Source organism: Chiloscyllium punctatum, chromosome 14, assembly GCF_047496795.1.
Source record: "Chiloscyllium punctatum isolate Juve2018m chromosome 14, sChiPun1.3, whole genome shotgun sequence".
Lineage (NCBI taxonomy): Eukaryota > Metazoa > Chordata > Chondrichthyes > Orectolobiformes > Hemiscylliidae > Chiloscyllium > Chiloscyllium punctatum.
The window spans coordinates 9357414-9385129 of NC_092752.1; the positions used below are offsets into that span (position 1 = coordinate 9357414).

At 41.2% G+C, this 27716-nt stretch overlaps 1 protein-coding gene across 2 annotated transcripts in view; it reads right to left on the reverse strand.

The window, feature by feature from the left end:
• Positions 1-27716, reverse strand: part of grid2 (glutamate receptor, ionotropic, delta 2) — a 978162-nt gene that overhangs the window by 785724 nt on the left and 164722 nt on the right. For both annotated transcript variants that reach the window (XM_072583858.1, XM_072583857.1), the window contains exon 2: positions 22816-22971. In XM_072583858.1, the coding sequence (XP_072439959.1) occupies positions 22816-22971 (156 nt within the window). The remainder of the gene's footprint in view (positions 1-22815; positions 22972-27716) is intronic.

Below are 27716 nucleotides of genomic sequence, written 5' to 3' on the forward strand. Positions count from 1 at the left end.
CAACTAAAATATGAACAGTATTTACTCCTCAGTTGCATTGTTGCCTATTTATCACAATGTTTAAACTCATTCACGGTCACCTTTATTTTCTGCCACTAATTCCCTTAGCTTCCCAATGGTGAGGTAGACACTCAATAAGTCTGTTCATATTGAGGATTTACAGTTTTCAAAGTCGGAATTCACTTCTATCCTGACGTATCAATTCATTTACCCAGCCTGCTGTAGTTAATTACTTCAATTTGCATCTCAACAATTTATGTTTTCCTCAAAATTAATTTTGTACAATGTACAATATAACAATCTAATTATTTTCCATAATAGCTTATGTTCCCCATAAGCACAGTTATTTTCATGTCAATGAAAGGCTCTTCAGCGTACTGGTTAAAAGATGATAACTCACTCTCATGTGATTTTGTCAAGATCATGCATCTCTCAGAAGAAGGTGCCACAAAAGAAATTTATGGTAAATCACAAAGTAAAAAAAAGGATGTGCTGGAGAAACTCAGCTGGTCTGGCAGCATCTGTAGGGAGAGGAGCAGAGTTAACATTTCCAATATAATTTGACTCTTCTTTGGGACTGACCCAATTCCGAAGAAAATTTGAAATCACTGAAAAAGCTCAGCAGGTCTCGCAGCATCTGTGAAGAGAAATCAGAGTTAATGTTTCCTCAGATGTAAGGAAGGGTCACTCAACCCGAAACATTAACCCTGATTTCTCTCCGCAAAAGCCGTCAAACCTGCTGAGATTCTCCAGCCATTTAGATGGCACAGTGGTACAATTGGCGGCATGGTGGTACAGTGGTTAGCACTGCTGCCTCACAGCGCCAGAGACCCAGATTCAATTCCCACCTCAGGCGACTGCCTGTGTGGAGTTTGCACATTCTCCCCGTGTCTGTGTGGGTTTCCTCTGGGTGCTTCGGTTTCCTCCCACAGTCCAAAAATGTGCAGGTTAGGTGAATTGGTCATGCTAAATTGCCTGTAGTGTTAGGTGAAGGGGTAAATGTAGGGGAATGGGTCTGGGTGGGTTGCGCTTCAGTGTGGACTTGTTGGGCCGAAGGGCCTGTTTCCGCACTCTAAGTAATCTAAATTTCTGTTTTTGTTTCTGATTTCCAGCATCTGCAGTTCTTTCAGTTTTCATTCCAAAGGTACGGCGTATCAGGCACGAAATGTTTACTGTTTACTGAGTATCTCCAACACTTCCTTATTTTTATTTCAGATTTACAACGAAAGCACACATTTTGCTTATGTATTAGTAGTTGAGTCAACATCTGTAAGTGGATGGCTTAAATATTTGCTGCCTCCACCACTGGTGCACCGTGGAAATGGTTTGGGTTACCTACAGGACACAATGCAACAACACAACAAGACTTCTTCAGCAGTACATTCCAAACCTGTGTGACCTTGGCAACTTAGAATAACAGGGGCATCAGCTGTACAGAAGTGTTGCCATCTCTAAGCCATATACCATTCCGAATGAGGCACACTTATTGTTGTTCTTAAACCAAGGATGGCTCCAAAACCTGAAACTCACTGCTTAAAAGTACTGCACAGTCAATAGCACCATTACCTTCTCTAGTGTAATTGGTATGGTCAATGAAGGTCAGTCTTACCAACAAAACAAACATTGCAAGAAGGAATGAAACAGAACTAGAGAAACACTCAACATCAAAAACCAAGACAAGTTGGGATCGTGACAGACTTACAGATTGAAATAAAATTTCCAAAAGAGAAAGCAGTTGAAGACACACTGTATATTATGCAAATTCTGTGCCTGTTCTTTGCAACTGGTGCAGAGTTAGCTCCCACACCTTGCACATGGATGAGCTTTTGCTTGGTGCATACTGTGCCAGAGCACAACAAATGTATGTTTCAACACAGGCATCAAGAGAGCAACAGCTTTGCATGAAAAACATAGTTTGAGCTTTGCTCTCTTCTTATTAAGAATTCATGAAATTGGTAAGAAATCCCCAGATATCTGTACAGCTCATAACTAGATACAGTGAAGTATATAATCTGTTAGCCACCAATCTATAATTGCAGAAACTGGGGAATTAGAATGTAAAATGGACTAATAAAATATATAACCACACAGGGTAAACCCACCCCCCCCACCCCGCTAATTTAAACCCGACACACAGAGAGGCTCACCTCACTCCATAATCTGTTAAATTTTGAGAGGCAAAGAACTATCCCAGAGTTCACTATTTAAAGTAAAAATTAACAATGTTATTCTTAAAGTCCAAAAGAGAACATTAAACAACTATTTGCAACTCCTTTCTCTTAAACCTATCATTTACCTCCCACTCTACAATACTGCTCTGATTAAAAACCCCAATTAAGACTTCCAAAAAAATTCAAATTTCAATACCAACCAGCTGTTGAATTTTCTCTTTGTATCTTCCTTTGCAGATTTTCTTCTGGCATCTTTTCTTCAGTATTCTGCTTCACAGGTCTTTCATACAAACAGGTACCTTTCAGAGAGCTATTCGGCTAGCATCTATACTTGTTGGTTTTCTTGGCAGCTCTCCCCCTAACTGATCAAAATGTCCTGCTTTTCATATTGCTTGGGAGAAGAGTGTTGATGAAGAAATACATGAAATGTTTGGATTCGCTAACAACAACTTAGGACGGACTCATATAAAGATCTGAGTGATCTGGATAATAGCGAGATTTGTGGCAGAATCAAACAAGGGTCTGGAGACATTGATCTCAGTGGTGGGAGGATCTCACTGCAATGTTTATGTTTTTCACACATGGGTGTTGTCAGTCCACATTAGGCCTCACAGCAGGAATCTCTCAAAAAAATTCATGCCCCTTGGACTTAGCCAATAAATGCTTAAGTTCAACCTTTAGAGTCACATTCCATTAATGCAAAAAAATGTCCTCGGCTTCTTCCCCGTGGTCAGAGGAGGAAGTCTAAAAGTGATGTGCAAGGCAAATTGTTTTATGCAGAGGCTGATTGGTGCTTCTAATGTGCTATCAGGGGAAGTGATAGAAGCAGATATGAAAGCAATATTTAAAGGCATTTGGGCAAACAAATGAACAGGCATTAGAAAGATATGGACCATTTGCAGGAAAATAGGATTAGGTTAGAATGGCATTAAGGTTGCCATGGACATGTTGGGCCAAAAGGCCTGTTCCTGTGTTGTGCTGTTCTATGTACTATGCAGAATATTTTGCTTTTGTATTTGAATAATAATATTCTCATTCTGTTCTGGATAAATCATTTGAATTTCAATTGTCTCCCACATGTGTAAGAGAGAGCATTTTAGATAACTATTCAAGGCCTTAATGTAAACAAATCACAATTTATAGGCTTTGCCATACTTTCATTATTAAATGGTATACGGACCAGTTACTATGGTAACCCTACTGACAATATTCAAATCCTATTCCTCATATTTAACAATAGTTTAAACTGCAAGGTCACCTCGTCATAATTATTTTGCATCCAGTTATGGCAGAATGGGATTAATTAATTGGTAATTAATGTTTATATTCATGTCCATATACCACAGGAATGGTTTCATTAAATATCATAAAATTCTCCTGACATAATTTCATTAAAAATCTTGCTTATTTTCTGAAAGTGTCAAGGGTTTATGTAGTGATAAATAGTTCATATTAAAAATGTTCCATGGATGGTGAAATTCAGCTATCAATTTTGCAGCCTGTTCATTAGTGTTATCAGAACGCTGCATACAAAAGCCTCATCATGAATAGGGGATGAGGAAGTGAATGCAAGAGTTAAAAAAATTGCGTTGAAGGATATTTGAGAATAACTTAGAACATTTTCACCCAGAGATTCACTACTTAGCTGACCAGCTATGGATCACTTGCATTTGAGTCCAAATCGAAATATAGTTTCAGGTTGAGATTCTCATTTACTGCGTGTTAAGCATTGTACCGATCACCTAAACCTGTCATTCTTACAGCCTGACTATTGGTTAATGTGAAACATTATCTTAACTCTTGCCATTAACCTAAATAAATGTGTGAAATTAAACTCCCCATTGTCCCCTTGAAGATCATTTAGATAAGAGGCAGAACATCAAAATGAAGATTAACCAGTAATAAACTTCACAGGGGAACTGGTCAAGTTCCTGTCTCTCTGAGGGATCAGTATCTACTTAAATATGTTAACCATTAGATTGGCAAAATCTAAAATTCATGCTTATCTTCCAATGAAAATATAAGTCGCTGGCTTTTATTCGTCTAAGGGGGAAAAGAGTTGACATGATAATTGGGGTTAGGGATGAAAGATGGGTGAGACAGAATAGGTCTGTTTCCTTTACTGGGCTGTGACAGTTCCCTGTGAAATGACCGTCATATCTGGCAGACCAATACTGGCACAAAATTATTTAAAAGCCCATAGTGTGTTTCTGTGAGCAATGGGAAGCAGAGATACTCTCTTGCAGATACTGCAAAAGCTTCCAGAGAGAGTAGTGGTTCCCAACTTGCAGGAGGCAACTGCTGAAAGGGTCACAGAGATAGCGATTGGGGGGTAACAAGGTCCCCTTTCTCCAAGCGAGCAATGGCAACTGTGAAGAGTCCGATCCAATGCAGGGGGACACTCTGTTGGAACAACTGCATCAATGGTTCTGATTAGCATGGGGCAGACAATGAGCCCAAATTGCTCTTTAAGCTTTGAGAACACTTCTCTTGGTGAGGGCTGAGAGGAGCGCAGGATGTTGCGGGCTGACTTAGTCAGAGGCCAGAAGGTATAACACAGTAATACACTGTGCCTAGGGTGCGGGAAAACTAGGAGGTTAAATCTCAGGAGCGAGAGGCAAATTTTGTTACGTTTGTGTTCCTGTCTACCCATCATTCAGGCAGGGTAGCCAAGGCTGGCAGCTCAGATTTGTAGGAGTTAGCACTAGACAGGGGTCGATGATCATAATTGGATGTGGTGAGAGTGGTGGTGTTGGGTATGACGGGTTGAAGAAAAGGGATGATTAGCTCGTTTATGAGGTGAAGGGATTGGGATAGTTGGTAAAACTACTTTATTGAATCCATCATCAGGGACTATGGAAAGCTGGGCTGAAAACTCAGGGGCCATCAATTTTCTTGTGTTTTTTATTCATTTGTGAGATGTGGGCATTGCTTGCAAAACCAGCCTTTGTTGCCTATCTCTAAATGTTGTTGAACTGAATGGCTTGTTCAGCCATTTCATTTCAGAGGGATAAAGTGAGGACTGCAGATACTGGAGATCAGAGTCGAGAGTGCAGTGCTGGAAAAGCACAGCAGGTCAGGCAACATCCAAGGAGCAGGAAACTCAACATTTCAGGCATAAACCCTTCATTAGGAATGACAGGAATCAGGAACCTCATTCCTGATGAAGGACTTACACCCAAAGCGTCGAGTCTCCAGCTCCTCAGATGCTGCCTGACCTGCTGTGCTTTTCCAACACCACACTCTTGACCCCCATTTAATTTCAAGGCTCGTTAAGTGTCAACCTTATAGATCCAGAACCCGCTGAAGGCAAACAAGGCGAGGGAATATGTGATGGATGGTAGGAACCTGGGCAGCATCAAGAATCAGAGGGACCTCAATGACCTTGTACCCTGGTCCCTGCAGGTATCAGGTTAGGTGGATAAAGTGCTTAATAAGGCATAGAGTATACTTACCTTTATCAGTCAAGGCATAGAGTTTAACAACAGGGATGTTATGCTGGAAGTGGAGAAAAGATTAATTAGCCCACAGCTAGAGTATTACGAACTGTTCTGCAATTGACATTATAGGAGGAAAATGATGACATTGGAAATATTACCCAGGATGCTGTCTGGGCTGAAGAGTTACAATTCTGAAGAGAAATTGGACAGACTGGGGCTGTTTTCCTTACAGCAGAAGAGATTGAGAGGGGACATGACTGAGACGTATAAAATGATAAGAGGGGCATAGTCTGAAGGTAAGGAACAGGAAGGTTAGAGAAGATGCAAAGAAAAATATGTCAACGTGCAGAGAGGGAGTAATCTGGAATTGTCTGCTTGTAAGTGTGGTACAGACAGACACCTTTGTAACAATTAAGAATTTATTTGGTCACTTATGGAATAAAAGTGTTGCTGACAAGGCCAGCATTTATTATCCATCCCTAACTACCTGGTGGGGGAGGGGTGCAACTGAGAGTCAATCACATCTCTGTGGACCTGGAGTCAGATATAGGTTAGATCAGGTTAGAGTGGCAGTTTCCTTCCCTAAGGAACATTAGTGAACCAGATGGGTTTTCCCTGACAACCAACTCTCAGTCATCAGTAGATTCTTAATTTCAGGAATTCTTTTTTAATTGAATTCCACTTATGCCATCTGACTTGAATCTAAGTCCCCAGAGCATTAGGGGGTTAATTTGTGGATTAATATTCTAGTGATCACACCACTTGGCCATCCTTTCCTCTTATTTAGATGTGTGCTTGTGATGCCAAGGCATATGAGGTTATGGGTTAAGTGCTGAAAAACAGGTTGAGAATAGTTAGGCGGTTGTTTTTGACTGACATGGATATGATAAACTGAAGGGCCTTTTTCAGTGTTATAGATCTCTATAAATGTACGATTCTAATGTTAATGGGGTCTCTGGATGACTAGTACAGTGTTATTACCATAACGCTGCTGCCTACTCACTGAAGTGTCCTATGTTATGTTATGACTGTTCAGAAGCACACCACCTTCTTCCTAGCACTTGGCCCCAGGCTGAAAAGAGCATGCCTCCACATTTAGATAACTCACTTTGTAAGTACATTGCAGGTTATATTAAAGCGATTATTGTGTGCAGTAGAATCTACAGTGAAACTGCAGCTCCGTGAATAGATTTTGAGTCAGTTGGAATCCTCAGTGGAAAATTAAGAAATATTTAACTCACTTCAGTTAAAAACAATTATATCAAGATGCAGTTAATATTTCAGTAATACTGAATGTAAATACTAACACTAATAGTGTTCTTGCTTTTCAATCAAATCTCGAGCAGCTCTACTGAACTAACAGACTGATCAGTACATAAAATAATATAATTTTACAAGGTTCTTTAAAAAAATTAGATTTTTATATCTATGTAATGTATTCATTATATGTTGTTCTACAATATGCTAACTTTAAAATAATTAGATACTGTATGTTTCAGTCTGTTATTTTGTTGCTGCTTTGTTTTTTACTGGTGTTGGGGAATGTTAATTTTCACATGTTGAATGGGAATTAGTTTGGGAAGCACTGAAGCAAAGGAACCGTCACATGCGATTGAATGCTAGATGTCTGTGATATCCAACCAACTTTCACACAATGTAAGTGAGTGTTTATGGTCATGATCCGATGAGAATAAAGCCCCAATTAACTTTTCACCGTGCACCTGTGTCACTCTTTGACACAAAACTGAATACCCCTTCCCCTGTAGGATCACCTTGCAGAGGGCAATCAAACATTAAAGATAGAATGGAAAAGCAAGCTACCAATAATCTTCATCTGTAGACAAGTTTTTGTGTTCATTTCTGACCACACTGGACTCGAAATGCTTAACTCTGTTTTTCTTTTCACAGAATGCTGCCAGATCTGCTTAGTCTCTCCTGGACTTTCCATGTTTCAGATTTCCAGCACCTGCAGCATTTTGCTTTTATAGGACTAGTTCTTAATCTGTTTCCTGAACAAGACTACCAGCTAATGTTGGTGGAAGTTCCTTTTTCTTCAAATTCCATCGACAGCCACCAAATTAATTTTCCTGGACTCTGAAAATCTGCAGCTTTCAAAGTATCCATCTTAAAATATGAATATACTCTCCTGATCAAAATTGCCAGCCACAGGGTTTGAATTTACTTAAAGAACCAGTCCACCACCAGATTTGGCTGAAAGCATTTCATCCCATTTCAATTTCATATTAAAATTGATAGGTTAGTATTTGAAATCTTATTGAAATTCATTTTATCAGAAAATTCTTTGTATTGTCCTCCCTTTCACAAAGATCAACTTCTACTGGCAGAACATTATCAGCTCAGAATCTGTTACCATCCATCCACCCATTGATGAAAAGGTGAATGGCCTTCTGCATGTTTTGGGATACTTTGGAAGGTGTACAGCCTATATACAATGCATGTAGTGCACACATACCATCAGCTGAAAGTACAGTCCGATTCAAATATCAAAATATGGACACTCAAGGCTCAGGCGTGAAAAAAGTATCAGACCTTAATATGTGCAATTAAATGGTCTAATGTCCATTTGAAGGTCCTTATGCAAAACTGGGCTGCATTTAGGATGCCTGAAATTCTTAAGCCCTCAACTCAATCCCTTGAAAGGACATGAATATGCTTCCCCTTGTCCATACTGCTCTGTCACTCCACTCCAGTTATTCAACCAGAGGAGATTCTCAAAGTGCGCGCCTGATTCAAAATGAAAAGGCCTGATGATCTTATTTGGAAAATGGCTTGATTTTGATCCTTGGTCATGTGGACATCAACCGAGCAAAGGGCTCTTGTGGTGCAGTGACAGTGCCCCTGCCTCTGAGCCAGGAGACCTGGATTCAAGTCCCACCTGCTCTCCTGAACAGGTTGATTAGAAATAACTCTTAACCAAACCTGGAGAGTAAGTGAGTTCCTGGCATGCTAGTGCCATCTGTGGCTTTGCTTGTAGCCCTGTTACCTCTCTATCAGAAGGCTGTGGCTTTAGGTCTCACTACAAACGTCATGTGAATACAATGGTGTGGTCTAATGTTAGAGGTGTGTTTCAGATGAAAGCTCAAACCAAGGCCCCATTGTCCCTCTGAAGAGGATAGAAAACAAGTTATTTGATGGGGCTTTTGAAAGAGAAAATACAGAGATTTCTCTGATGTCCTGACAAATATTTATCTCTCAAACAGCATTAAAACAGATTACATTATCACATTACTACTTATGGGAGCTTGCTGCATGCAAATTTGGTTGCTGTAATTCTCAATTTTCAACACTGGGGTATTTGTTGAACATCAAAAATACTTCCAAAATACAGGTTTTTCTTTCCTCTTATCGTTCAACTCCAAGGTCATCGGGCACATTACCCTGTGATCCAATGATTGAACTCTTAACCCTAAGGTACAGACTTTTAAGGGAAGACAATGTAGAGAAGGTACAAAAGCAAAATACAACAGATGCTGGACATTGGAAACAAAAGCAGGAAGTGCTGGAGATATTCAGCAGCTATGGAGAGAGGAATGGAGCTTATGATTCAGGTTACTGTTCATTCATTGGAACAGTATTCCCATCTGGCAAAATAGCATGGTGGCACAGTGGTTAACACCATTGCCTCATAGCGCCAGGGACCCAGGTTTGATTCTAGCCTCGGGTGACTGCCTGTGTGCAGGTTGCACATTCTCCCCGTGTCTGTGTGAGTTTCCTCCCACCACCCAAAGATGTGCAGACTAGGTGGATTAGGCATGGGAAATGCAGGGTTACAGGGCTAGGGTAGGGAGATGGGTCTGGGTTGGATGCTCTTCAGAGGGGTGGTGTGGACTTGATGGGCCAAATGACGCACTGCGTGGATTTTATGATAAAATCTGTGAGAAGTTACTGAAAATGCTAGGGCAATGTAGGTTGTGGGCCAGTTGCAGGTAAATGGGATGAGTGTTTGTTGGTTGGCATAGACTGAAGGAGCTTTTTCTATGCTATGTAACTCTAGTATGACCAGATGGGAAGGGAAGGGGGTCTAGAGAGGGAAGTTAAAGGAATGGAGGGAGGAGAAAAGGGGGTTAAGGGAAATTAAGGGAAGGAAGGATTTGAACGAAATGGAAAAAGGAAGGAAAGGGTGGAAAAGAAGAAGAGAAAGGAAGGAGTGAGAGAAAGGAGGGAGGAAAGAAGGAAGTCTCCTATGAACACTGATAGAAGCCTATTCAGTAAAACACTGAAACAATAGCAGCTGGCTCATGCACAAATGAAAAAGCTGACAGCTTTACTTATTGTAGAATTCAGTGGACCATACAGATGTTCATGATGCAGTCTTAAGCCATCAGGAAGCAGCCCAGGAAATCTGTGGGCACATTCTCTCAGCCAGAATTGATGGTTCTGTCCACTTCAGACAGGAAAAATCTAAGCTACATCTCAGAGCAGTTTAAAATACTCGACTAAGTATGTGATTCAAGGATAGTTATGATAAGAGTAACTGCCTCTGAGAGAGATATAGAAAAATAGATACCCAGAGGAGATTGCACAATGGTAATAACACTGGGAGCTTCAGAGAACATCATTAACCATGAGAAGAAAATTCTAACAGCTTACTATCATCATGTGAAGCCAGCAGTGAGTTTCCTGGCTTGTAGCTGTTCACACATATTCAATTTATTCACATTTCTGGGATTGTTTCAGTCAGTTTTTTTGTTGTATGTAATGTTGGCTGGCTTTCTGTGATTTCAGCCAGTGGATTCACCAACTAATGACACCTGCATACAGTAAATAAGAACCATCAGGCAATTGTTAGCAGGTTACCAAGCAACAAGCACCATCTTAAAAAAAGCTCACCTAAGATAGTGGTGGAGAAATTGGTGTGATCTGACCATTTTACAGGTACAAGAACAGTGTAAAACAGATTAGTGTTAGCAATGTGACAGCCTCTACCAAATCAAACAGGCATTTGTCCCACTATGAAAATGGTGGGGTCCTCTTGTTAGGAAGATGTCTAATGCAGTTGCTGGGTCCCTGGAGTACACAACTTAGCAGGTTAAGGTACTGCTAAAGAACACATGTTTAAAAATAGGGATGACAGATTTTTGAGCTGCTGACAAAGCCAAGAATCCCTACAGTGTGGAAGCAGGCTATTTGGCCTATCGAGTCTACACTGACCCTCTGAAGAACATCCCATCCAGACCCACCCCTTCCATGTAACCCCACATTTCCCATGGCTAACCCATCTAGTCTGCACACTATTGGCAATTTAGCACAGCCCAATCCACCCTAACCTACACAGCTTTGGACTGCGGGAGGAAACCCAGGCAGACACAGGGAAAACATGCAAACTCTACACAGACAGTAGCCCGAGGGCAGGATTGACCCTGGGTCCCTGGCACCATGAGGCAGCGATGCTAACCACTGAGCCACCGTACAGTAATAGCAGGTAAATAGCTTTATTTTTTGAGAAAGAGTGGAGTCAGGAGCTGCGATCGGTTCCCTCTCCATGGATTAATCCCCTCCCAGGATTGTCCTCAGAAAAACTGCCGGAGAGGTGGGCTGCCTCAGCATTGAGGGACACACTTAATTGTACTGCCCATGCTCTAAGCTGGTGTGACCAACACTGAGTCGGTTACTGAGGCCCAAGAGCCAATTTCTTGGTTTGGGCATGCACAAGCTGTGCAGAATCAAACGGTGCGATAGTCCTGCCTCATCATCAACCTCCCCACCCCCAACCAGCCACCAAAACCCCGTCAATGCCCAAGACCAAGTTAATGGCTAAATGGCAAATGGTTGTTCTTTGTATAGTGAGGTATCACTAAAATCTCCCAAAGAGTTGGTGTTCTCCCCTATAGTCATTTCTTTATATACTCACTAACAACTTACATTTATATGGCACCTTGAGTTTAGAAAAACATATCAAAGCATTGCAAAGTAGAGGTCTACTGCCAAATGGTCTTGTTAATGGGCTACAAAAACAGACATCTTCAGAGGGTTGGTGTGATCTTGTTGGACTGAAGGGTCTGTTTGTAGGGATTCTATGATTCAGGTTGGGGCTATGGTGTTTAGAAGAATGAAAGGTGAGCTCATTGAAAAATATGGGATTCTTCAGGGGCTAAACAGGGTAAATACTGTTTATAAGAGGATGTTTCCCCTTATGAATGAAGGATTCCTGATGAAGGACTTTTGCCTGAAACATCGATTTTACTGCTCCTCGGATGCTGCCTGAATTGCTGTGCTTTTCCAGCACCACTCGACTTCAGAATCATAAGACAATCCCTCAATACCAGAGATCATGCCAGTGAACCTTCTCTGAACTATCTCCAATGAAATGTGCTTGATGATGAAAGTGGTTACATGACGGTGATCACTTCTGTCTGCCACTTTTTCATAAAGCTGAGATTCTGATTTAATGGACTTTCCAAATGCAGCTGATGGAGAAAATTAAGGAATCACTGTCCCAGATATTTTTAATTGTCCTTTGAAGTAAGGTAGGGCAGGTCTGTAATTCTGATCAATGGGCAAGATTTAATCAGCATTGATTGATGGGTTTGCAGAATCTCACTTTATAATGTATTACAGTATGGAGAAATAGCTCCTTCATTTTTTGACAAAGAAACTCGATGCAGAATTGCATCTCCCAAATTCCAGGCTTTCAAATGCTAAACATTTGTTTCCAATTTCAGAATGGAATGTGAACAATGACACATTCCATTCTTACCTTTATCCTTTTTTATATAAGGGAACAGAATTTTTGTTTTCATTTTCCAGATAGCCTTTGCTGAAGCATTGTCTGCTTTGGTGTGTGTGTGTGAGTGTGTGTGTGTGTGAGTGTGTACGTACTTGGGTTCAATGTGATGAGAAAATGCCAGGAGCATTCATCATCCAGGCAGTGAAAATGAAAGAGATTTAATACTGTAAAATGTGCTAATCTCTAACAGCAACACACAAAGACATCCATAACCTTTCCACTCTGCTTCACCACTAGAAGACACACTGGAGGTAAGTTTCTTTCACTATCTGAACCGGGTGAATCATGACATTGTAATCTACATTTATATAATGCCCATAATTTGCAAAACATCTCGCGTGGGTAATGTAAAGAAAGGTTGATGATAAGCTGTGTAAGGACATAATCAGATAGTATAACCAAAGGCATAGCCAACAGAATTGGTTTGAATGACCATTTTAAAGAAGGAGGCTGGAATTTAATGAAGAAGTCCTGACATCTGACATCAAAGCTGCAACATCCCTCACTGCCTGTCCCCCTCATCACTCTCTGGAGGCCTGAGGGAATCAAGTCCTTCATTAGCGACTCCAACTGGGGATGTTTCATACCGCTCTTTCCCCAGATAGGTGGGAAATAAGACCATAAGACCATAAGACATAGGAGTGGAAGTAAGGCCATTCGGCCCATCGAGTCCACTCCGCCATTCAATCATGGCTGATGCGCATTTCAGCTCCACTTACCAGCGTTCTCCCCGTAGCCCTTAATTCCTCTAGACAACAAGAATCTATCAATCTCGGCCTTGAAGACATTTAGCGTCCCGGCTTCCACTGCACTCCGTGGCAATGAATTCCACAGGCCCACCACTCTCTGGCTGAAGAAATGTCTCCGCATTTCTGTTCTGAAATGACCCCCTCTAATTCTAAGGCTGTGTCCACGGGTCCTAGTCTCCTCGTCTAACGGAAACAATTTCCTAGCATCCACCTTTTCCAAGCCATGTATTATTTTGTACGTCTCTATTAAGTCTCCCCTTAATCTTCTAAACTCCAACAAATACAATTCCAGTATCCTCAGCCGTTCCTCATATGCTAGACCTGTCATTCCAGGGATCATCCGTGTGAATCTCCGCTGGACACGTTCCAGTGCCAGTATGTCCTTCCTGAGGTGTGGGGACCAAAACTGGACACAGTACTCCAAATGGGGCCTAACCAGAGCTTTATAAAGTCTTAGTAGTACATCTCTGCTTTTATATTCCAACCCTCTTGAGATAAGAGACAACATTGCATTCGCTTTCTTAATCACAGACTCAACCTGCATGTTTACCTTTAGAGAATCCTCGACTAGCACTCCCAGATCCCTTTGTGCTTTGGCTTTATTAATTTTCTCACCATTTAGAAAGTAGTCCATGCTTTTATTCTTTTTGCCAAAGTGCAAGACCTCGCACTTGCTCACGTTAAATTCCATCAGCCATTTCCTGGACCACTCTCCCAACCTGTCTAGATCCTTCTGTAGCCTCCCCACTTCCTCAGTACTACCTGCCTGTCCACCTAACTTTGTATCATCGGCAAACTTCGCTAGAATGCCCCCGGTTCCCTCATCCAAATCATTAATATATAATGTGAACAGCTGTGGCCCCAACACTGAACCCTGCGGGACACCGCTCATCACCGGCTGCCATTCTGAAAAAGAACCTTTTATCCCAACTCTCTGCCTTCTGTTAGACAGCCAATCCTCAATCCATCCCAGCAGCTCACCTCGAACACCATGGGCCCTCACCTTGCTCAGCAGCCTCCCATGTGGCACCTTATCAAAGGCCTTTTGAAAGTCTAGATAGACCACATCCACTGGGTTTCCCTGGTCTAACCTACTTGTTACCTCTTCAAAAAATTCCAACAGGTTTGTCAGGCATGACCTCCCTTTACTAAATCCATGTTGACTTGTTCTAATCAGACTCTGCTCTTCCAAGAATTTAGAAACCTCATCCTTAATGATGGATTCTAGAATTTTACCAACAACCGAGGTTAAGCTGATTGGCCTATAATTTTCCATCTTTTGCCTTGACCCTTTCTTGAACAAGGGGGTTACAACAGCCATCTTCCAATCATCCGGGACCTTTCCTGACTCCAGTGACTCTTGAAAGATCTCAACCAATGCCTCTGCTATTTCCTCAGCCACCTCTCTCAGAACTCTAGGGTGTATCCCATCGGGGCCAGGAGATTTATCAATTTTAAGACTTTTTAACTTTTCTAGCACTATCTCTTTCGTAATGGCAACCATACTCAACTCAGCCCCGTGACACCCTTTAATTTTTGAGATATTACTCATGTCTTCCACTGTGAAAACTGACACAAAGTACTTGTTAAGTTCTCCTGCTATTTCCTTATCTCCCATCACTAGGCTTCCTGCATCAGTTTGAAGTGACCCAATGTCTACTTTTGTCTGTCGTTTGTTTCTTATGTACTGAAAGAAACTTTTACTATTATTTCTAATATTACTGGCTAGCCTACCTTCATATTTGATCCTCTCATTTCTTATTACACTCTTTGTTATCCTCTGTTTGCTTTTGTATCCTTCCCAATCTTCTGATTTCCCACTGTTCTTAGCCAATTTATAGGATCTCTCTTTATCTTTAATACATTTCCTGACTTCCTTTGTCAGCAAAGGTTGTCTAATCCCTCCCCGGTTAATCTTTCTTTTCTTGGGAATGAACCTCTGTACAGTGTCCTCAATTATACCTACAAACTCCTGCCATTTTTGCTCTACTGTCTTCCCGGTTAGCCTCTGCTTCCAGTCTATTTTAGTCAGTTCCTCTCTCATGCCCTCATAATTACCTTTATTCAACTGTAACACCATTACATCCAATTTTGCCTTCTCCCTTTCAAACTCCAGACTGAACTCTACCATATTATGATCGCTACTTCCTAAGGGTTCCCTTACTTTAAGATCTTTTATAGAGTCTGGTTCATTGCAAAGCACTAGGTCCAGAATAGCCTGCTCTCTTGTGGGCTCCATGACAAGCTGTTCCAAAAAGCCATCCTGTAAGCATTCCATGAATTCCCTTTCTTTAGATCCACTAGCAACATTATTTACCCAGTCCACCTGCATATTGAAGTCTCCCATGATCAATGTAACCTTGCCTTTCTGACATGCCTTTTCTATTTCCCAGTACATGTTGCGTCCCTGGTCCTGACCACTGTTAGGAGGTCTATACACAACTCCAATTATGTTTTTTTTGCCTTTGTGGTTCCTCAATTCCACCCATACAGACTCCACATCATCCGACGCTATGTCATTCAATACCATAGATTTAATTTTGTTCTTAACTAACAAGGCAACCCCACCCTCTCTGCCCACCTCTCTGTCTTTTCGATAAGTTGAAAAACCATGGAGGTTTAACTGCCAGTCCTGACCCCCCTGTAACCAAGTCTCTGTGATGCCTACTACATCATAATCATTCACTATTATCTGTGCCATTAGTTCATCGGCTTTGTTATGAATGCTACGAGCTAACAAAATGCTAACAAAAGCTCTACTGAGAGAGCTCCCGACTGAGTAGAGACCAGGAGCTCTACCAATAAGACCACTCTGGGCAGCAATAACTGTTTCCAAGCCTTCAGTAGATTGTGCTTAGAGGCTTCCATGCAGAACAAGATCCCACCTGTGGCTGCTAATAAGCCAGGATGACGCCCTGTGAGTGGGTATTAGTTGCAAACCTAAGGTTATGGGGAAATGGCAGAAAAGTGGAGTTGAGGATCATCAGAAGATCCATGACCTCATTGAATGGCAGAGCAGACTCAATGGGCAGAATGGCCTAGTTCTGCTCCTTAGGTTTTATAACTGCTATCCAGGTCAGAAGGCAGCATACAAAGTTTCCTGCCCCATCATTCAGGGTTGGGGATGATCAGGGGCAATGAGGTCCTAACCTTACAGATTCCTGACCGATCATATACTCTTCCCCCACCTCTAACCGTGGAGCTCACCTCCAGAAGGGAGGGGTGATTTGAGGAGGTGGGGTGGATGGTAAGGATATGAGGGCATTAGGTTCTACTCAAAGTGTCAGAGAGGTTTAGGGAGGGAACTCCTGCCAGCTGTAGGTGGCGGAGTGATCAAAACTGGGGGCAGTGAACAAGATTGGAGCTGGAGGAGGATAGATCTTGCCAAGAATTGTACAGCTGGTGGGGTTTCCATGGATAGGGATTAACAAGGTTGTGGAACGAACTGAAACAAAACACAAACTCATCGTACAATTCTTTCCATGTACGATAAGTCTGAAAGAAAGGTTGAGCATAAATCACTCACAGTTAACTGGGACGAAAATCTTCGATAAATGTGAAACCACAACGGCTCCACTTCAACCATGTTAAACGCCAACCTGTATCATTGACACTTCAATAGCTGCGGTAAGACAGGAGTCAATTATGATAAAGGTTAATATGTAAAACTGTGATCGGGTCTCACCATTGTTGTGATATGTTATTGAAAGTCTCAATGATTCTCCCACCACCTTATACTGAAATCTCAATATTTTGGAAATATTTTCTAGTTCCTTGGATTCAATTAAACGTAAAGATTCATAGATACCATAAAATCCCTACAGTGTGGATGCAGGCTATTTGGCCCATCAAGTACAGACAGACTCTCCAAAGAGCATCCTACTCAGACAGCCCCCCCCCCCCCCCCCCCACTCTATCCCCATAATCCTGCATTTCCCAAGAGTAACCCAACTGGCCTGCATATCCAGGACACTATGGGCAATTTAGCATGGCTAATCCACCTAACCTGCATAGTTTTGCACTCTGGGAGGAACCTGGAGCACCTGCAGGAAACCCATGCAGACACATGGAGAATGTGCAAACTCCACACGGATGGTTGCCCGAGGCTGGTACCGAACCCAGGTGCCTGGTTCCTGTGAGGTAGCAATGCTAATCACTGAGCCACTGTACTGCCCCTGACTTGCATTCAAACAACTGAAAATTCACAATGACGGGGCATGAACACAAGTGGGATGGCCTAAGAAATAATGAAGATTTTCCTCACTGGGATAGAATATCAAGGGCTGCAATACAACTATGTTTCTAGCAGTGACTGCCAAGACAAATGAGGCTTCAGTTTCAGTATGGTTGAGGTGAAAGAGGTCAGTTTTACTTCTGCATGTTCTCCTGGGTTGGATGGAGCAGACCAGAGACATCAGCCTGGCTCTGCAATGTTTCCGGGTAAATGCAGGACCTGTCATCTGTTGCCAGGTGAGCTGGGGAGCAGAGAGATGGGGGAAGTGGGGAAAGACAAGGGCACAGAGGGGGGAAGGGGTCTTGATCCTCTTTGCCAGTCTATCTGATGAAATACAGTGGTGGATGGGAGAGGATGCCATTGAAATAGAGTTAGGAATTTATTTATTACTTTTCTGCTTCAGACTGGCTACCTGAATGGACACCTCGAGGGTCATCTCTCACCTAAACCTTTAGACTGAGCTCAGGGTGGAGAGTGACACAAGACATGCTGTAACCTAGAATTTAAACAAAATCAGAGTGTTACTCCATCTCCCCCATTAACCTGGAAAGAAATAAATTGACATCTTCTGCCTTTGAGTTTTCTCCTCTCTTCCCAGAAGATAGCAGAATTGGAATTGACTGGTTCTGATCTGAAAAGGGAGCTCCTGAAGCACGTACACACTTCCAGGATGTCTCCCCTGAGGACCTGCACTTGGCCAATTTGAGTAGCTGGCCAATTGCTTCCCACCAACACCCCAGAGCCCTTTTGGCCTGGAGGTCAGAAAGTGACATATTAAATGAGGCCTGACTCATCAAATCAGCCCTTGGGATAGACAATATTTCTCAAAATCCCTCAACTTCCCCAGTTGTTGTTTAGGTCAATTAAAAATAATGACTGAAATAATGGCTGGTGGAGCAAGGAATATTAATTGAAGGTTCTTGGTGCTCAGATATTAGAATGCCAAGGCACAGCATCCTGATTAGAAGAAAAGGAGGACTGAAGATGCTGGAGATCACAGTCGAAGAATGTGGTGTTGGAAAAGCACAGCTGGTCAGACCGGCACGGTGGCGCAGTGGTTAGCACTGCTGCCTCACAGCGCCAGAGACCTGGGTTCAATTCCCACCTCAGGCGACTGACTGTGTGGAGTTTGCACGTTCTCCTCGTGTCTGCGTGGGTTTCCTCCGGGTGCTCCGGTCTCCTCCCACAGTCCAAAGATGTGCAGGTCAGGTGAATTGGCCATGCTAAATTGCCCGTAGTGTTAGGTAAGGGGTAGATGTAGGGGGGTATGGGTGGGTTGCGCTTCGGCGGGGCGGTGTGGACTTGTTGGGCCGAAGGGCCTGTTTCCACACTGTAAGTAATCTAATCTAATTGCTCCAAAAAAAAAACCGCATCCGAGGAGCAGGAAAGTTGACGTTTCGAGCATAAGCTCTTCATCAGGAATGAGTGATGAAGAGCTTATGCTCGAAACGTCGATTCGCCTGCTCCATGGATGCTGTCTGACCAACTGTGCTTTTCCAGCACCACTCTCTCTTTGACTATCCGCCTGATTGTCTTGTAGGAGCAAGGTAGCAGAAACCCATCAGCAACACGTAGAGTACTGATAGAGGAATAATATTGCAAGATGTGAGCTTATCTTTTAACCCCTTTAAAGCAAAACAAAACTTATAAATGAAATAATTAGCCATGGCCCATGAGGTACATTTAAGTGATTTTTTTTGACCCAGCTACATCCTATGGTGAGAACCAGGGGTTCAGCTTTGTTTGGGGTCACATAAACGCTGATCATTGACTCATTGCCAGTATTTCCTGAGGTATTTCAAGCAGCAGAGCTTGCTGTTGGGAACTCTGACTGCGCTCACTTTCTTTAAATCCTTTGACGTAGTTACTTCCAAAACACCACAAAATGGAAAGCTGTCAGCATGCACAGTGGGAGGAAGACCCCAGCAGGGTCAAAGTCATTACAACTTCTCCAGCAATGATACAGCATCAGTCAGTAGGTGATGTGTCTGCCCAGGCATGGATTAGCTGCAGTATCTGAAATCTGCGTACACACTGAGAGTTAGGTGCCAATTGTTGGGGGTGAATAAGATACACACAAAAAAATTGTCTTGTTTAATTAAAAATTCCAATTCATTTCTCAAAAACTACTTATGAGTTAAAGAGGCGTAATGTGAAATGAACCGTTTTATTAATAACCTTTACATCGCATATCCAAGTGATTAAATTTGACAACGTCAGAGATAACTTTTAAAATGAGATATTGGATCAGAATACATGTTAACATAATGTGATAAAATAAGATGAGAGTTAATATATTGAACATCACCAACTGAAAGTCGTGTACAGTCTTGAGTTGGAAATATATGTCAATATTGCTTTATTGTCACAGGATCAAGATCCTGGAATTTCCTATCTTGGAAATGTCCACATCATACCTGGGCTGCAAAGGTTCACGTAGGCAGTTTGCCACCATCTCCTCAATTGCAATTGTAGATGGTGCATATACTATTCCAACAGTGCTAATGCCCCAAGAACGAAGAAGAAAAAAGACTGTTGTAGGCAACAGGGAAAGAATTTCCCACCTGGTTCTTCCACTCCACTTCCATAACAATGATTGAACTGCAGAAAGGTTCCAGTTATGTAACAGAGCTAGCTACGCTCTGAGGAAATTCAATGTCCCCAGATTTGAACATTATGCAAATATATATCTCACTATTCAGTTCTTTAACTTTCCAATGTGCAAACATGATAAACCTTTTTTGCTGTAGGCATTTATTTTGTGTGCTGAAGAAGCCAGCATTCTGTAAAGATATAACTTTCAGGGCATATTCAGTTCTACATTTTACTGTTCCAAAATATTAGTTACATGCAACGATATCCAGAAATAGAGGTGAAGATAGTTACAAGGTCTCCAAAATTTCTTGCAGTACAATTTAAGTTGTTCAGAAAAGAATATAAGAGAGGGAAAGGGAGAGAAGTAGAGCCAATGTCAACATGCAGCTTTTGGGACAGCAACTGTTGTAAGTGGGGAATCCAGTGAGACATCGAAGGGTGGTTTGATATTGAGAATTCTAGAAAAGATGGAGGGGCAGAAAATTTGACAAGTTATTAATAGCAAATACGGGTATTTGCTTGATAGCGGTAGTCCTTGAAAAGCTGGAGTTATGTCCGTGAGTGTGGGAATGCAACTCCCAGAATGCAGGAGAACGTAGGCTCTGAAAGAAAAGTGACCAGCTAAAGCAAGCAGACTTTGAGGCAGACCCATGACAAAGTGGCTCTTGAGAGAGAACTTCAAGGCCAGCTCAGCAAATATGAAGAATTGTGATCCCTTATGAAATTCAATGAGATTTAATGACTCACCATGCCATTAATATTTGAATGAATTTGCTGAGGAATTGTGAGATCTGTCTTGGTCTCATTTGCCAAGGGATGTGGACTGTGGTTTGTTTGATCACTGTCAATAACCCATAGTTACCATCTGTTAATTCTGTGTGTTAGAATAGTGATGGTACAAGCAGATGCACTGCTGATTTAATGTTGTGTAGTTAGGTTTATTGATGTTTGTTCAAAAATGTGGAATTTTCTGACTTTATTCTCACAGTAACTCATTTTCTGTTCACTTGAAAGAATAAAAAGAATCAGCACTCTCTCCAAAAATTGAAACATATATTTGACAATATGGCCTGAAATGTTGACTGGATCTTTGTTGACCAATTTGTTTAAAATTTGCTGTAGTCTATTAAATTACTTAACATGCTTCTAAAGTACCCGAGGAGTCATTCAGATCCAGCAATTCTTGAATTTATTCAGGAATGGGAATAATGGGAGAAATTGGCAAAGCCTGACTTCTGCTTTGAGAGAAATTGACATTTCAGAAAACTTTCAGAATACCAGAAAGGTGAACACATTTTGTCCTTGTGATGTCAGAATGCACACCATCCTATAGCTCATTACTGGGATAATAAGAACAGGAAGAGACTATTTTTCTATGCAACTGATCTAAACATCAATTCCATTTTCCCGGAAAGACATTTAATTAACAAAAAAAATTCTGAAAAGAAAGATATGTTGTTGAAGATTTCCAGCTTTACAACCACATGATTAGCAGCAAAGAATACTAATTAACACCTGGGGTCTGCTGTTTGATACAATCATGCATGGTCTGATATGCCACTCCATTCCACTTTCCTCACTTTCCTCAGCACCTTCAGTGTTGACTCCCTCATTGGTCAACAAGCTATCTACCTTTGCCTTAATAATATCCTATGACCCTGCCACCGTCACCTTCTGGGGTAGGGAATCTCACAGATTTGTGGCCGTTTGAGAGAGAAAAATAATCTTTGGTTTGAAAGGGGGGCTTCATATTTGTGAACTCTGTCCCCTGGTTCTAGTCTCTCCCATAAAGGCAACATCCTTCCTGTCATATCCTCTCTGGATCTTTTATGTTCCAATCAGTTCACCTACCATTTTTCTAAAGCCCAATGGACACAGGGCCAACTGTGCAACCTTCCATCAAAGAATAATTGCTTCATCAGAATTTTATCTGAACTTATTCGAATGCAATTTTGTCCTTTCTTAAATACGGAGACCAAAACTATTTGCAGTACTCCAGATGCAGTCTTACCACTAACCCATATAAGTGAAGCAAAGCCTCCCTACTTTTATAATCCATTCCATCTGCAATAAATGACAATATTAGATTTACCTTCTTAATCACTTGCTGCATCTGCATGCTAACATTTTGTGATTCATGTACAATGACACCCAGATCCTTCTGTACAAGAGTTCTGTAATTTTTCTCCATGTATTTTTGTTCTTGCCCCTGCCAAAGTTCACATTTTCCCACATTACATTCCACCGTCAAATCTTTTGCCTAAGGATTTAATCTATTTATAATTTTAAATTTAAAACTTTATTTAATCTATTTATCTTTGCAGACATTTTTATGCCTTTTTCACAACTTACTTTTCTACCTATCTTTGTATAATCAGTAAAAGCAAGAATACCAAACTTGAAATATCACAGGAGCCATTTTAGATTAATCCTGTCATGGGAAACTGACAGAATCAGATCACTGAGTTGATTCATATCCACATCCAATTGCATGACCTACTGAGATCAAAGGAGTGTAAAATGGGTAGAGAAGAACACGGGAGTCCAATCTGAGTTGGCAGCTCTCTTTTCAATGTGTTACCTTCAAAATCTGCTTCTTTCTTACTGTGATTCTAGTGCAACATTTGGATGTGTTTTATCAACAACTAGAAAAGCCAGATTTCTAATGCATTTTACTGACGGAAGTTGACAAATGCTCTAAAATCATGTGCAAAACAATTCTGTAATTGAAGAATCAACATTTTTCCACAAGAGTACTGAGCCAAAAGAAAAACTCATTAGATATTGCAATGGTAAACTATGGCCGCAATGTCGCATAAATGTCAACAATTACAAGACAAATGTAAGCTGAGCCAAACATTTGATAATTGATTCCTACCTTCCTGGACAACTTGGAAAGGATTGTTACTGTCCACAAATGTCACAGAAAATGTAATTTTCTCCGTCTGTAAAATGTCCTCATTCGTGTTAAGGTCAGTTACAGCCAGTCGAAATACTTCATCATCCTTCTTGGCAGTTTCATCAAAAATTGCCCCTGTTAAAGTAAAATGATGGTTATTGAAATACTTTGGCAAAACGTATGTTGCATTATAACATAACATATAACACTTGATCTCACACCTTGCCTTGTTGCTGACACTGGGCACATTTGTATCACAGGCTCTAGCAAAGGGGTGAAAGGGAAGTGTTATGTGTCTGAAAATCCAGATCTGGAAAACCTGACTGAAAAGGTCAGCTATACCACATTGGTGGCACCTTGCCAATGACCTATTTGTTTTCTGTATTCATATGTCCCCCCATTCCAATAGCCTTCGCCTACCATCTTGCTAACCCTCCATGAGAGGTCTGCATTGGGGAACAGACAGTGAGCCACAAACCTGTCTGCACGCTCTGGTATTTGTAGAAGATCCAATAGCACTATTCAAAGTAGAGCCAGACAGCACAACTAGTGAATATTTATTGCCCAACCAATGCGTCAATAATTTCATTGCTGTTTGCTGGATCTGACTGCACATGTTAATACGGTCATAAGTAATGGCTGTGACATACTTAATGATATCTGTGGTTGTGAAAGAAAAGTAAGCTCCTTTTAATTCCTGCATTGTGCACTAGTCATCCAATATTTCTAAACTTGTGAATCTGACCTGCTTCAACAGCAACTATCAAGGTTTTGTTGTCGATCATATATTATAGCTCATTACCATTCACAGGGACCACATTGAAAAACATTTTTCAGTAGGTCCGAGGGGCTAAAGCACAATAGATGGTGAGGCAAATGATAACTATTAATGATCTGCAGCATCAATCTGAGAAAAAATGATCACACATGCATTTAAATTTGAGCTGAGCCCGAGGAAGTAGTAATGAAGGTCAAATTTTTCTAATGGTTATGCAAAACTATAATAACAGTGAATTTCCTGCAGGTTCAATTAATGTGAGCCTATAATGGGACCATAAGAAGTATGTAAATGTTGTGCTGGAGCACAAGTCACATTTTCATTCTTTATGTGGCTACTGTGCTCAGTTAAACTTCATAAGCAACTTTCAAGAGGGTCAGATGCTAGTTTGTGCAGACATGCAAGTATAATTTTTTTTGTTTAAATTGTAAATAATTAGCATGCATTCATTATCTTTCTTACACAGAGAGCTGCCGACCACAATTAATATCTCCCCCTGTGGTTTGTCATCTTCACTGATAATTTGCACCTACTGGTCATCTATTGCAAGTCTTCAGAAGAGAATGCAATGCTGTAACAGACTGATTACTTGGGTGGCAAGATTGACATATGAAGAGAGAGTTCACACTATATGTACTGGACTTTAGAAGAATAAGAGAGAATCTCGTAGAAACCCCTATAAAATTCTAATAGGACTCGACAAGGTAAATGCAGGAAGGATGGTCCCGATGACTGGGGAGTCCAGAACAAGGAATCACAGTTGAAGGATCTGGAGTAGGCCATTTAGGACTGAGATGAGGAGACATTTCTTCATTCAGAGAATGGCGAGCTTGTGGAAATCTCTGACGTAGAAAGCAATTTAGGCCAAAATATTAAATGCTTTCAAGAAGGCATCAGATACAGTTCTTAGGGCTAAAGGGATCAAAGGGCATGGGGAGAAAACAGGAACAGGGTCCAGAGTTGGATGATCAGCCATGATCCTATTGAACGGAGGAACAGGCACAAGAACTATAGGACCTACTCTTTTCTACATGTATCCATTCAAGGTCTCTCAAGATCTTTACTTTCAATTAAACTGCTCTTGGCCTTCTAAACTTCTCCAGATATAAGCTTAGCCCATCCAACATATCCTCATAAGACATCCCATCCATTCCTGAATGAGCCGAGTAAACCTCCTCAGAACTATTACATTCTTCTGCAAACAATGACTTAAAATCTCACCCAGATCTCATACACTTCCCTTGCAAGGTTAAGGAAAGGAGGACAGTGTTGTTGCTCACCTCATCCTCCCCGACATTGTTATACAAATCTCACTCTGAGTAAAATACAGTAGTGTTGGATGGATTTTCAGGTTCACTCTGTGGGAGTTAAATGTCTCCCAGATGGAGTACAGCAAAGTGAACCTGATACATAAGGCTTTGCATGTCTTCTGGAGCCCATCATAACTTCCCTTGTAGAGGGTGGGATGTTCTCCGAAGTGTCGGTGTGGACTCGATGGGCTGAATGACCTGCTTCCTCACTGCAGGGATTCTACGATGACAAGGTGATGTCAGTGGTCCAGCGAACAAAGCTAATTAAGGAGCAGATTGAGTTGAGTTATTTGGTTCTGAAGGTGACGTGGAGGCTGATTTATTTGGATTTGAAGAGACATGCAGTGTCCTTGTGTTTTGTTTTGTCTTTTTCCTATATTGTGAATAAGCCTGAGTCAAGTTGTATAAATTTGTAGATATGACTTTTGTTTGGATACATTTGACAAACTTAAAGAATCCATTGAGTCAAAAATAACGCCTGTCTTCATGAACAGTATTATTCATTTATAAGTAAAAGTGCAACAACAAAAATACACGTGGCTCCTTTTGGCTATTAGGAGAGGGTGGGTAGGTGGTAGGAGGGATCATTGTCAGAAACATCCTCTGCTTTGACAATTGTGATAATGCCATGATGGGAGAGGTTAGATTTATCCTCTCCAAAGATGTTACTCCTTCAGAAGGCCTCCCTACTTTTTGACTAAAAGTTTCAACACAGAATCACACAACATGGAAACAGACCCTTCGGTCCAAACATTTGAAACTTGACTATTACAAAGAGATGATTAAAAAATCTAAAGAACTGAGGATGCTGTAAATCAGAAACAAAAACAGAGATTGCTGGAAAAGCTCAGTAGGTCTGGCAGCATCTGTGGAGAGAAATCAGAGTTAACGTTTTGGGTCAGGTGACCCTTCCTCAGAAGTGGGGAAGTTCTGAGTTCTGAGGAAGGGTCAGTCGAACTGAAACATTAACTCTGATTTCTCTCCACACATGCTGCCAGACCTGCTGAGCTTTTCCAGCAATCTCTACTTTTATTTCAAAAGAAATGATTATCTGGTTAAAGTCACATTGATTTTTTTGAGAACATACTATGTACAATATAATTGCCATGGTACTTAAGTTAGTGTAGTCATCACACCTACAAGAGAAATGCTGCATTAGATATGGCACAATGTCCTGTGGTCACGAAAGATGCTAAACAAATCCAAGTGTTTCTCTCTCTCATAACTTTATGAAGGGGAGAGACTTGATTCACACATCAAACATTTTAAAGACTCCATTCCATAATCAATTTGCATTTAATGTGTATGAAAACTGGGAAAATACATCATTTACTGCTATTTGAAATTCTAATTGAAACAACTGGAGTTTCAGGCCACTCATTGATCACATCCATAGTCATTGGTTTTGAGATTCATATCATTAGCCAGTTGAAAGAGTTCAGTAGGGAGTGAGTAAACAGAGCTCTATGACCTGATTACTGAGCTGTACACATCAGGAAGTTCCCAAAATTTGCCCTGTACTTCAAGTGGGCTCATATTTATACATTTGTACAAACAGTAACAACTGTATAGAGGATTTCCTCAGGAGGATAAAGGACTTGTGCCTTCCACCAAACAGTTTGTGAATGAAGCTAACTTCTCTTTATTAAGAATCCGATGAAGTAGGGCAGTTCTACACCCTGTTAGACTCATGCTGTTGGTATTTAAACCAACTGCTGCTTTTGATTCCTGTAACTGGGACTGTGTTCCTCTGCAGCAAAGTTCCTCTTGAGAAATCCATGTACGGAATCTACACTCAGGCTTTAACACAATATTAAGGGAGAATTTTGGATGGAAACAGCAGTGTCCTTTGAATTTTTAATTGAGCTGACAAACAGTAAAGATTTGCCTGTGTCTTTAAAAAAAAGCTAAAAAAAAATCATAATTACTGTTGCGTAAATATGAACAACTGATTGATTTTAGAGATTGTATGAATAACATTTGTAAGAAAAAAATCGCTATTTTACGGAAAAGAATTATTGCAGTTCACTTTATTTTAAATCTGTCATTATATTACTGTGTTACTTTTTAAATCATTGTCTTTATTTCTTGTTTCTCAGACTTGGCTCAGTAGGCAGTGGTCTTACATCTGAATTTGAAGATCGTGGGCTCAAGTCTCATTCCAGAGAATTGAACGTGTTCTGAAGGAACGATTCAGTACCATACTAAGGGAGTTCCTACATCCGGTATATCATAGACTCCCAGTAAATGCTTTACATATTTAAGACTGCACAGTAGTGGGCAAGAAATGGCCACCTGTGAGTCACCTGATTTCTGTCATGGATTAAAAATCATTCCCTTGTCTCAAGTAAGAACAAAAGGAAACTTCCAGGTGAACATCGTATCAATGTCCTTGCCTGAAACAAATTCAAACAGCTATTATCAAAGTGAATGGATTGTTCAATGTGCAACACAGTGGCTCAGTGGTTAGCACTGCTGCTTCACAGTGCCAAGGACCTGGGGTTCAATCCCAGCCTTGGGTGACTGTCTGTGTAGAGTTTGCACATTCTCCCTATGTCTGTGTGTGTTTCCTCTGGGTGCTCTAGTTCCCTCCCACAGTCCAAAGATGTTAGGTAGATTGGCTATTCTAAATTGCCCAGGAATGATTGGCTGTGGGAAATGCAGGGGTGAGGGTGGGCCTGCTCTTTTAAAGGGTTGGTGTGAACTGAGTGGCCTGCTTCTACACTGTGGGGATTCCAAATGCAAAAACACTGGTTATCTCAAGTTGTGAAATTCATGAAATAGAATGTGCA